Source organism: Eublepharis macularius, chromosome 12, assembly GCF_028583425.1.
Source record: "Eublepharis macularius isolate TG4126 chromosome 12, MPM_Emac_v1.0, whole genome shotgun sequence".
Taxonomy (NCBI): domain Eukaryota; kingdom Metazoa; phylum Chordata; class Lepidosauria; order Squamata; family Eublepharidae; genus Eublepharis; species Eublepharis macularius.
The window spans coordinates 55714599-55727742 of NC_072801.1; the positions used below are offsets into that span (position 1 = coordinate 55714599).

General features: G+C 41.5%; 1 protein-coding gene across 1 annotated transcript; it reads right to left on the reverse strand.

Annotated features, from left to right (window-relative positions):
- Positions 1-781: 781 nt before the first annotated feature.
- LOC129339459 (vomeronasal type-2 receptor 26-like) lies at positions 782-8742 on the reverse strand. Its single transcript, XM_054994040.1, has 3 exons — positions 8581-8742; positions 4706-4832; positions 782-1542 (listed from the first exon to the last, which is right to left on the reverse strand). The coding sequence occupies exons 1-3, from the start codon at positions 8740-8742 to the stop codon at positions 782-784; spliced, it is 1050 nt and encodes a 349-aa protein (XP_054850015.1).
- Between the last annotated feature and the right edge of the window lie 4402 nt (positions 8743-13144).

A 13144-nucleotide genomic window follows, 5' to 3' on the forward strand; every position in this document is an offset into this window, starting at 1 on the left:
ATTTGTGTATATAGAATAATGATGAGAAAGTCTTTTAATGAATATGGATATTTATTGCACACTAGCATTTTAAAATAGTTCGTTCATCCACTCTAGATTATAGACATTGAAATATCCATTCATTGTTCATTGATTATTATTTAAGAATCAGTCATGGGAGGGACGGAGGCCCTTTGTAGTATCCTCCAGGGGGCACCTGAAGTTTTCCTGGAATTATGACTGATTTCCAAACCACAGAAATAAAATCTCCTGGAAAAAATGGCAGCTTCAGAGGCTGAATGCTATGGAATCACATCCTTACTAAGTCCCCTTCCTTAACCTCCACCTTCCCCAGGCTCTGTCCCCAAATCTCCAGAAATATCCCTACCCAGAGCTGGAAATTCTAAATAGGTGTACCAGTCCAGCAACAAGTGGAAGTAGTATTCCTTAGGCACAGTTCATGTTTTAAGGTTGCTAAAGTGTTTGGTCAACCACATATCAGTGTTCATACAACATACGATGAATAGCCAGTTATGATTTTGGTGATAATTAAGGACCTTAACTTCTTTCACATCACTGGTTCTGGATCACCATGGAAATCTCTTTGGACATCGTGAGTCTTGTGTGTCAGAATGTTATATGCCAGAGGATTAAGGATTTATTTCATAGAGTGATGCTTGAGACATTTAAACCCCTTCCAATCTTATTTATTGTTGAAAGCTTCCTTGAAGGGCTTAACTATACTTTGGACTCCATTAACATATCCAAGAAGATAGAATAGGGACAGCATACAAAGGCAAACTTAAATTCTTTCATTCTGTTTCCTTAATAAATGTTCCTTGTTGTTCAGCTGTGGCTTCAGAACAATGATATAGCATTTTGGGAAAAAAATACAACTGAGCAAGCCAGCACTGGAGGATAAGATGGAGAAGATCTCCACAGCCACCATATATTTCCCCTTAGAGCTCAAGTACGTTGGAACAAAAGACATCCAAACACTGCAAAAGACCAACATGCTGAAAGTGATGAACTTGGCTTCATTGAAACTGTCAGGTAACTTCCTGGCCAGGAAAGCTACAGTGAAGCTGGCAATTGCCAAGAAGCCCAGATAGCCCAAGACACAGTAAAACATGGTGGATGAACCTTCATTACATGCCACTGTAATTTTTGCATTAACTGAGTGCATGTCCTTGTCTGGAAATGGAGGAAATGTAGCTGACCAAAGCATACAAATACCAGCTTGAATAAAGGAACAAGATAGGACAATAGCATTTGTGAGTCTTTTCCCTATCCATGTTTTAACCTTGGATCCTGGTTTTGAAGCCATGAAAGCCAGAACCACAGTGATGGTTTTGGCTAGCACACTGGAAAGGGCCACAGAGAAGACAATGCCAAAAGTTGTTTGGCGGAGAAGGCAGGTCAGATTTACAGGCTGTCCAATGAAGAACAAGGGGCAGATGAAGCAAAGAAGAAGGGAGATGAGGAGAATGTAGGTGAGGCTCCTGTTATTAGCTTTGACTATGGGAGTGTCTTTGTGCTTCACAAAAATTGCAAACACTAAGACTGTGAACACACAGCAAGAAATGATTAATGTCACTAAGATAATACCTAAAGGTTCGTCATAGGAGAGGTAGCTTATAATCTTTGGAATGCACTGGTTTTGTTGTTTGTTTGGATATTGATCTTCTGGACATTTGAAACAGCTATCCATGTCTGAAAAAAAAATACATGTTAAATGTACAGAGTTTCACCAGCATATATGGGAAAGGTATCTGGTTTTGTCATTGTTGCTCTTGCTCTTGTTGGTTGAAATGTATTTGCAAATTGAACTGAGCTGGTGCAGATGAATGTCTAGCAGAGTTGGCTGTGAGCCCAGTAACAATATTAAATGACAAAGTTTTAGATGCTGTGAATCCTGCAGGGCCAGCACATCAATGGAGGCAGGTCTGGCAATCGCCTCGGGTGCAGAGGCGCCGGAGGGGGTGCAGGGACACGTGCCGCAAAGCAACTGAGCAGGAGGGCTGGGAGATTGGACGCACGCCAAGCATTCCCCCCATCTCCTGTCTGTCACCTCACAAACTGGAAAGGACTGGAGGAAAAATTATAAGCTTGTTTTTGGGGACTGGGGATGGGGATGGGACAGAATAATGACAGAAGAAAGCAAAGGGGAAGGGAAAGGAGAAAGCAGGAAGGATGTAGAGAAAAAGCTGCACCTCAGGGTGTGCACTTTGAATGAGCTGCTGAAGACTCAAATCCTTCTTCCAGACACAAGCCTGCTGGACATGAGGGGACCCAAAGACCATTCCAGGGTGAGCTGCTGCTGCTCTCTCCCAAGATGCGCTCACATCGGGGGTTGGGAGTGGGGTTTGTGCCCTTTGCTTTCTTCTGTCATTATTCTGTCCCATCCCTCCAAGAAAACTTGTGCGACCCTCATCTCGTTTGGTCTGGCTCTAAGGGCGAAGCTACAAGTGATGAATGACACTTGAACAGCAAGTGTATTTCTCCATGTTCACTTGCCCTCCACTCAATCCATTTGCTGTTCAAGTGTCATTCGTCACTTGTAGCTTGGCCCTCAGTTGCCCCATGCTGCTGCCACTGCTGCTAGCACACAGCTGTGGACCAGGCGTGGCAGGTGGCCAGGGCAGTGCGGGGCAACTGAGCAGTCTGGGTGTGGGTGGCAACAGCCCTGAAGCTGCCCCCCAGCCTCAGACACCAGAAACTCTGGCACCGGCCCTGGAGTCCTGTATGCACTGTTTTCATTGGTGTAGCATTTTCTTAGGTTATAGTTCACTGAGATACTATTGCACATCATAATCTATTATAATGTACTATTTTTTCTTTGACATTTATTTTAGTCAAGACTTCAAAGGTATATAATATTATATATTGATTTTTGTATCAATCCCTTTTAATAATTTGTACAAAATCAGTGGTCTTAAGGTGGGAGGCATATCATCTCCTGCTGGATAGTTGGTTGCTACTTTTGCATTGCCTTTTGAAAAAACCTGTTGCATAGAGAGCAAGAATGCTATGTATGGCAAAATCAAATATTAGTGTTTACTCAGCTGGCCCAGGTCTTCTTTTTAGGCCATGGTAAAGACTTTGTATTGCTAGCAGTTCCTGACCTCTTTCAACTATGTCTTGACCAGTCTTCCTCTACAAGTTCTTTCCCAGTCTTCAAATTATCTCTCATATGTGCAGAGTGGTAAGCTGCAGTACTGCAGTCCAAGCTCTGTTCATGAGTGACCTGAGTTCGATCCTGGCAGAAGCTGGGTTCAAGGTTGACCCAGGGCCAAGCTACAAGTGACGAATGACACTTGAACGGCAAGTGTATTCGTCCCTGTTCACTTGTGCTCCACTCGATCCACTTGCCATTCAAGTGTCATTCGTCACTTGTAGCTTGGCCCTCAGCCTTTCATCCTTCCGAGGTTGGTAAAATGAGTACCCAGTTTTCTGGGGGTAAAATGTAGATGACTGGGGAAGGCAATGGCAAACCACCCCGTGAAAAGTCTGCCAAGAAAACGTTGTGATGTGACGTCCCCCCATGGGTCAGTAATGACTCGGTGCTTGCACAAGGGACTACCTTTACCTTTTATACCTCAAAAACTAGCAAAAATATTTCATCAAAACATCATTTTTTAAAAAACAAAGATCTCTCATATATAATTATCATAACTTCCCCGTTCTCTCTGATGGAAACTGACTTGCTACTAGGCACCAAATGCTTCCTAGAGGCAAGTATTGCTGATGAAGAAAAGGTTCCTTTAATACCTTGGTTATCTCACACCAACTTGTGAACTGCACATTGCTGAGCTGGCAAATGGGGGGGGGGGGGAAACTAGATATATAACATTATATGCAAACTTTTATCTACCTAAGAAGGCAGTTTTAGGATAACCTCTGAGGATGCACTGACTCCAAGTTGCATACTTTATATACCGTTGAAAAGTCACTTTTCACCAGTTAATGCTTCATGCTCCTCTCCTTGTATGCCCCAAACATCATCAGCTCAGTTATGTCGCATAGTTTGGTATGATCAAAAATTGCTGTACAAACTAAACTGTTGTGCTAACTTAAGTTTTAACAAAGTTTTTTTTAAAAAAAAATCTTCCATAAAGGCATTAATAAAATGGGAAAACTAGGAAAGAACCTGAACAGATTTTTAATATATAAAATCTATCTATCTATCTATCTATCTATCTATCTATCTATCTATCTATCTATCTATCTATCTATCTATCTATCTATCTATCTATCTATCCAATAATCACACAACATAGATGAACAGAAAACTGTGCTTCGGAATGACATTATGCCTTTGTCGAATGAAGGGGGTTAGTGTGTTTGGCTCCAAATGCTTGAAGAGATGGAGAATGAGGTTAGAGTTGTTTAGGTTAGGTTGCCTCAGAGACATAAACATGTCTGATTAAGAGGAGCACATATCCAGTAACAGCAGGTCCCAAGATACTGCAGCAGCAAGAGAAACGTTGTCGAGGCGGGGCTAACATGAGTATTGGTGGCACTGAGAAGAAACAGCCAGGTCAATACGAGAGACAAAATGGTGGCTGCAGATCTACCAGCATGACTATCCACAACTGAGGAAAAATAAGGTAGGACATGACTGTGGATAGATGCAGGCTGATGTTCTAAGGCCAAGTTCATTTAATTTTGACTCATGTGGTCATTATGGAGTACAACTGATGTAGTTCTACATTATATCTCCTACCATTCTTCTCCGATATCATCCCCTCTGGACATGGGGTACAATCATAGCAGCAAAATTTCTCCCCTTCCTTCTTTCTCTTGCTGTAGCCAGGATGACAGTGGTCATTGCAGACAGAAAGGGGCAGCACCTGACAATAAACAGAAAGACAGTTACCATCAAGGCATTCTGTTGTAACAAATACTGGTCAACAATAAGTGGAAGCTGTTGACATGAAGTGATTATATATCAGAGGACCCATCTAGTTTAACAGAAATCCACTCACAGAAAAATAGGAATGAAGGGACTGAGATTCAGCTAGTTGGATTCAGAAGAGTTATAATTTACTTATATATTGGTCATCATAACCCAAGAAATGTAAGGATCCAATGTGAACTTTTAATGTGATCTCCTGTGAAATACTGAAGTTGTGTATGTGATAAATACTGGTTTGGTCTAAAAAATTATCTTATTTCCTTAGAACAAGGGAAGATTGGTTCCTGTGGTCACCAGGAGCTATTTTGTCCAATAGGGAAGACACTGAGCTACTGAGTGTGACACTACCCTGCCAGTTGATAGACACTAGAGGCTGGCTTTTTAAACTCAGTACTCTCTAATTTCCTGCCTTTTTGTTGGAAGGGCTGCCCCACCATCCTTCCCTTTAATTACAGAATGAGATTATTTGGTTGATTTGGGGCCAAGATGGAATTTTCTGAGAGCCAAGCTACAAGTGACGCCTTACACAGGTTGGACACTTGTCAGTTTACCTCAAGTTTTGATGGGAAATGTAGGCGTCCTGGTTTTACAGCTTGGCTCTCCATTACAGCTGCAAGACCAGGATGCCTACATTTCCCATCAAAACTTGAGGGAAGCTGACAGGTGTCCAACCTGTGTCAGGCGTCACTTGTGGCTTGGCTCTGAGAGCGTCTCCAGTTGGCCTTAGGCCAGTCCTTTTTTCATCTGCTTCATTACAGCATATTGGGGAGGAGGTTAGAATGAAACACTCCTGGTCAGAGTAGACTGGTAAGGCTCTAAGTAAGGTGAAAGGTTTAGTATGAGCTCATTGTTACTTTATTAGATAAGAAAACACCCTCAGATGTCTTAGGGCCAAGCTACAAGTGACAAATGACACTTGAACAGCAAGTGTATTCCTCCCTGTTCATTTGCCCTCCACTCGATCCACTTGCTGTTCAAGTGTCATTCATCACTTGAAGCTTGGCCCTTAGGAGAGGTAGAGGTAATCAAATCAGCCACTTCAGGCTGACTGATCCACGTGTTTGGGAAGGGAAATCACTTGTGCTTCTGGTTAATATCCAAACCTTCATGCTGAGGAGAGATGGGGAATTGCTTTGAAAGCATCTGTCTGTACAGCTTACAGTAAGGGTGATATTGCCCAGATACTGGTGAACACATCAGATAGCTTGTTTGGGTGCCTGAACTAATAGGGTAAATAGTTGCAGATCAAGCTTTTAAATAATGAAAAAAGTTTATAGTTAATCCAACCTTGGTGTCAGTGCCTTCCTCTTCAGGTGGGGGACTGAGGAACTGATACTTTTAAAATGCATTGCTGCCCATTACAATCTAGTTGCTGAAAGGCAGGCAGATCTTTAAATTGCCTACAAAGGAAAAATTCCCAGTAATTTCAGAGGATCAAGCACCTGCAGCGACTTCTCACCTGGTTAAAGCTTCTATGCCACACAATTTGATCATCATTCAGAGTTAGCTGTTTGTCTGGAAGGTCCTGAGGATTCAGTCTTCCTACTTTTACTCTAGCAAAAGACCCATTTGAGAAGGTAACCCAGTTGGTAATATCAAAACTTGCAACTATTTCTCCATATTTATCAAAATGCACAGTGTCTCCAGCACTGTTATTGAAGAAGATTCTCTTTATATAATTGTGGAACTGGGTTGAAAATGAAAATAAGACAGAAGGCGCTATTAAGACATTTAAATCTTAGGATCCAGGCTTACAAAATCCCACTTTACCTAGATCTAGAATTATCTAGAATATATCTAGATCTAGAATATATAGACACATGTTTAAAAAGGCAACAGTTTTTGTTATGTAGCTAGAAGAATTGAATACTGTAGGCCCATGATTTTGGGCCATTTGTTTGAATGCACTAACAAAGATGTGTCATGTCCCTATGGATGACATGATGACCGGTTTGTTTTTTTATTAAGATATGTGTAACTCCCCCCCCCCCCCAGTAGGGACAAAAATCAGCTTAAAATGCTGTTTTTCCATCCTCCATTTTTTTCCTCACAGGTAAGTTAAGCCCAGTAGATGATTGACTATTAATATCAGCAATGAGCCCCTCAGAGGCCCCCATCCCTATTTCCCTTGCCTCCATGTTGCCCTTTTCAGATCTACAGTACCCACCCCTGGCAGTTTCTTGTGCACTTCATGGGCCATAGGTGACGGTCTATATTTAATAGCAGTGGAGGAATAAGGAAGTAGACAATGCAGCTGGTAAGCAGTAGACACAGTGCTTCAACGTGGTGGTATAGAGCGAGCAGGGCAATTCCAGCTAGGTACTACAGCTGCAGGTTCAGTGACCACGCTTTGTGGGCTGAGGAAGTCTGCTACAGCTCAACAGGAAGGAGAAAGACAGGTTGAGGAAGCTTTGTGAGTGGTCCCTGTTACCAAAAAGTGTCCCATGGAAGGAATAGAGTCAGTGCTTCTGGAAGACATGGGTTGTACAAAGTGGATGGGTAACATTTCTATGGGGTGGTATGTCTGGGGCCACTGTGACACTTTTCCCCCTGTCCCTTTCAGACAGCCAGTTTGCTGTTGTTAGGAAAAGACACAGTGACTAGGCAAGGTGGCCTATGATGCTTCAATGGCAGAGTCAGGACAGAGACTTTGGATTCCCATTTCCTAATTCAGTACTCTTACTACTACATGATACTTCCTCTCAATTTTTAAGAACTTGCATGTAAATACCTGCCATGGTTGTATGTTTGGGAAATCCAACTTCCTTCCTTCTATGAATATTCTGTGTTTGCTTCTAGCTCTCTGGATGTCATGTAAAGCATGTGCCACAGCATAGACAGCATTATAGACATTATAGCTGTGTCCAATTATACTCATTTCAAACAAACTGTCAGGAAGGCTCTCCAACTTTTCTTCCCCAGTGCACTTCTTCTTACTCCCCATCTGCTCATTAGACATTTTCAATGAGCAGCTGAATGCCTGCTCCCAGAAATCCTCAATAAAGCCATCTTCTTCTCCAACCCAGGAGGGTTTGATGGTCTGAAGGAATTGTTGGAATCCTGGTGGCTGATTGGAATGAACTGTAAAAGATAGGGCACCATGTAGTGTTTGAATGTCCCAATCAGTCTGAACGGAAAATGATTCAAAATCCCAGTGAGATGTAACAATCCACACTTTATTTAGTGGGGGTAATGATAAAATGTGTGCCTGAAACAACATTATTCTTAAAACCATCATAGCAGGTGGTTCTCCATATACGTAATATACATTGGTTTTTCTGTCCATGAGAACTGCGTATTTTTCCACCTGAATTAAATATGAGTCTGCCATCTCTTCTACATAAGCCCGTTTTGCTAATCTGAACATGAATGCAAAACAAATGTTATTCTCTGAGAGTATTGGTATTATTGTCTGCAAAAACCTGTCTCCATTGTCATCATCCATAGCAAGTAGTCCAATCCAATTCCATCCAAAATGGTGAAGTAAACATACAACTCCTCTGTGTTGATAGGCTTCACTAGGGACCATCTGATACAAGAAAGGGTATAGGGTTTTTTCACCCTGTGCTGGGGAAAACACTCCGTAAGGAAGCTGGAAGAAAATGGAAATTTATTTTTCAAATGGATTAAATGTGAGATTAAATTATGTGCCAGAGTTAAGAAGTCTCAGGTATACAGCATACCTGAGGAGTTTTGTAGATGTTCAATATGGTGGCCATATCCGCAGAGGTTTCAGAGAAAAGCCCTCCAATGACTGCTATAATTTTTTCCTGGTGAATGCAACTGAAGTTGGGGACCAGTTTCTGCTGAGTAGAAACCAAGTTGAGGGTGGCCTTGTAAGTCATCTTTCCAAGGCCGTAGCTGTTTAGGATATAGATACCGAATGTGATATTTGGAAGGATGCTCGAATTCTCATTTATCTCTTTTATTGCAAATGCCAAGGCCAAAATGCACTGGTAATATTTTGTGAGAAAACTGCAAAGACAGTTACAGGAAGTTTAATAAAACAGCAAAAAAGTACATTTGCAACCTATTTTTTTAAGTTCTCATTGCCATCCAGTTTGGTTCATAACATTTTCATTGTTGTTGTAGATGATTCTTCATTTTCTTGATCCCTTTCAGGCTATTCACTATTCATGTGTACCCACATTATTTATTTACTCCCCTTTGTGATTCAGATGCTATTTTCACAAAAACATGTAATTTTAAATCCTATTTATACAAAACTGATTGACAAACGTTATTGAAAAAATATATTGTTATCAGGAAATTTCAGTGGGAGGAAAGAAAAACTGATGTCAACAGAAAGATTCATACATTGAGTTTTCTACAGCAAAGTAGAGAAAACAAAAAGGGAATATCAAAAATCAAACCAGCAAGTTTACAAGATGGGGATCTCATCTCCATTGGTGATCTGACATCACCGCTCTGCATATTTTTAAGAGACACCTGCATTTATAACATCCTTGGGAAAGCAGAGGGAAGCTACTTCAGGAGACCACAGAATGGTGCAGATCTAACATCAACCCATCATTTGACACAGTATGAGTAAGATCTAAGCTTCGCCTTCTCTTATACCTTCCTCCTCAATGCAGGCAAGGTCTATCAAAATAAATGACAAGCACAGTTTCTCTTAAGCCATGAACATTGCAACTAGCCCATCTCAGGAAGACTGATTGGAACAAGTTAAAGGAAAGGATTCTTACGCAGGTTCATCAATCAGCGTATGTGTGGGGTGTTCCATGAACCAAGGAAGGTTATTCATTAAAATGACTGGAGAGGCAATCCCACCAATAAGAAGGTCCCCATGCTGATAAAATTTATGAGGAATAGGAAAGAGATCATTGTATATGGTACAATTAATAGCATGCATCTGACATACGATACGACATGACAGCACGATCAACAGCATCAATGTCAGCAGCATCCTGAAGACAAAACTTCCCTTCCAGATCCAGATTCTCATGTTTCCATCCACCATGTTACAAGCCATCAGTTTTGTCACAGTCTTCCTCTTATGGCAGGTGACTCTTCGTCCATTAACTTAAGAACTGACATAGAAGGAAACATCTTTTTGTTGTTCCTGTCTTCAAGCTTATAAAATATTTGCTCATCTGCATCTCTGTGCAACATTATCGAAATCTACTCAACTATATATATCAAAATAATTGCAATAGGGTGCAAAACCCATCAGTATATGAAAACAAAAACATTTCCAGTCAATTTGTCATTTCATTTAGAAGAAGAAGAAAACTCAGGAGTGAAGGAGACTTGATGATGGATAATACATGAAATTTTGCACATTTTTTATTCAAGAGATAATAGATTTGTTTCAGCATAAGGCTGAGTGGGGAAAAAAGAGATCTATCAGCTTATGGTAATAAATCTTTAAATGCAATGTGAAAGGAATAGATCGACACTAAGTCCTGGCTTTCCCTAGATGGAGTTCCAGTGAAAGAGCTTAGTTTTTTATATTATTTGTCAAATGCTGTTATTATTGATCTTGTTGTTAGTGACTCCGGTACTCTCATTCTGAAAAAGGAAGAAACCAGTAATTTTTAGTGTTATTATGAAGGTGATAATTAACTTCCCCTTTGAGAGCTACCTTTGCATCCATCAACAGCCAACCAGCAAACATAGTGCATGTGTATTAACTGAAGATTACAGCAGGCTTGTTTAAGGCCTAGTTCTCACTAAAGTAGACTCTAGGTGGGGCTCACATAACTGATTTCTTCCATGTAGAAAAATATTTTTAACATAGTTTAGCCATAATATTAGATCCAGAATTTCCACAGTTTCCCCTTCCTACTGCAGACTCCCTTATGATGCTCCTCAGGGTCCCCTCTATCCAGGACCAGGGCCATTTCCACATGGCTTACCTTCCCTTGGAATGACCCGGAACATAGCGCAAAAAACACAGAAGATCACCTTTTCTCGTGCGAGATTTGTGTGACGTTGTGCAAATCTCGTGCGAGAAAACGTGATCTTCCGCATTTTTTGTGCGATGTTCCAGGTCGTTCTGAGGGAAGGTAAGCTGTGTGGAAACAGCCCAGCATTTTGGGAAGGTCAGTGAGTTGTAGTTTTTTTTGGGGGGGGGGGTCAATTTCTGTTCCCATGATGGAAAATTTAGTGTAGACCCAATACCTAGACTGCACTTTTTAATGAGAAGGGGTTTTTGGGGAGGTGGGGGGGATGACCATTAATTATGTGACAAACAAGGTGGTAGAGCCCAGATAGAAAGTTACTGCCACAGTGAGAACTAGGTCTAAAGGTAGGGGTACAGGCCTATAACCTTTTGTGTTCATTCTCAAAGTGACCCTCCAGAAAAAGTAATGGCTGACTAGATGACTGGATTGCATAAAGTGGTCTTCATTATCCATTTTCACCTCCCAGTATCTCCATCACCAGGCTGACCTGAAAAATTGGTGTGCACAAATGCATCCCCTTGCCCTGATGAATGATTCCCTTAATAACGTTCACTTTGTAAACACTGTATATACAAACAATTCTTCAATTTTTTTCACCACACTACACCCATTAAAGAAAATTACAACAGTTTGGCTTTTCAAGGGAAAAGAACCCCAACCTGATTCCTGGGTAAAAGTCAGGTGGGGTGGGGACTGTGAAGGCACTGTAGCAATCCCGGTTGCATTGAAGATTAATGAAAGAGAAGCTATTTGGTTGGTCATACTCAAGGAGGAAAATCAACCCTAAAATCAGTGTAAATCACATAGTACTAAACCAGACTTCAGGCATATCATCCAGTTGTCCTATTTCAGACATGCTCTGATCTTCTCTCCACCTCTCTTTAGGCCATAGGGGGGCCTAGCCAGTCCTCAACCATATACCTAGCAGAACATCTCTGTCTTACAAGACTGGCAAAAGGATAATAAATCCTGCCAGGCCCTGGTCTCATTGGACAGAGAGTTCTACCAGGTTGGAGCCAAGACCGTAAAGGCCCTGGCTCTGGCCGAGGCCAGGTGGGCCTCCTTGGGGCTGGGGACCACCAATAGTTGTTTTCCTCCTGACCAGAGCATCCTCTGGGGTACATACGAGGAAAGGCAGTCCCGCAGATACGTTGATCCCGGTCCACATAGGGCTTTATAGGTTAGTACAGAACCTTGAATCTGATTCTGTACTCCACTGGCAGCCAATGCAGCTGGTGTAATAATGGTGTTATATGTGCATCACTCGGCACTCCGGTGATAACTGGAGCTGCTGCATTTTTAACCAGTTCTCTAGTTACATCTAGATTAGATTACTGCAATGCACCCTGCGTAGGGCAATGCTTGAAATGTGCTTGGGAACTTCAGTTGTTGCAGTATGGTGCAGTTAGGATGTTGACTGAAGTTGCTCATAGGGATCATCTCTCTCCAGTCTTGGCCCACCTACACTGGGTCTCAATTTGTTTCTGGACACAACCTATGGTGCTGGTGTTGATCTTTAAAGCCTTATATGGCTTGAGATCAGTATTCCTACCTACCACTACAGTCATCTTCTGACACCTGCTTCAGGTGCCTCTGCCTTCTGTGATTAGGAGGGTGTCAACCTGGGAGACAGCCTTCTCAGGGCCAAGCTACACATGACGAATGACACTTGAACAGCAAGTGTATTTCTCCCTGTTCACTTGCCCTCCAATCAATCCACTTGCCGTTCAAGTGTCATTCGTCATGTGTAGCTTGGCCCTATGTCATGGCACCAAAACTCTGGATCTTTCTTCCCTTGAAAACTTGTCTGTCCCCTTCTGTTGCCATCTTCTACTTGAGGGTGAAGACTTTTTTATTTATCCAGCTTCTATTTTTTCCTATTTTTTTCTGTTTTCTATGCTGCTTTTATGATTTTGTATATATGCATTTTTGTTTGGGTTTTGATTTTTCTTGTTTGGTTTTAATGGCTTCCAAGATTTTTTTTTAATCTGCTGACTGCCCTTGTTGCTCTGATGAGCTGATGCCAGCTCTTTCACTGTCAATAGACTCTTGGACTTAGCCAAATTAAGTTGGAAGGAGATAGAAGAGCTTGACTACAGAAAGTAAAGGGTAACTATGGAGGGGGAGAAAGCCTAGGAGTCAATGGTGAAGAGAAAATATATTATTTTGTAGATATGAAGAGAAAGTATATGCTCAAGTAGTTTGCTGCTGTTGTAGAGTCAATTTCTAAAATGATTACTTTCTAAAGAGAGAGAGAGAGTGAATTGAAAGGTGATGTACAAAAGTGTAAGAGATTAAGAACTTTATTTCATACATGCTC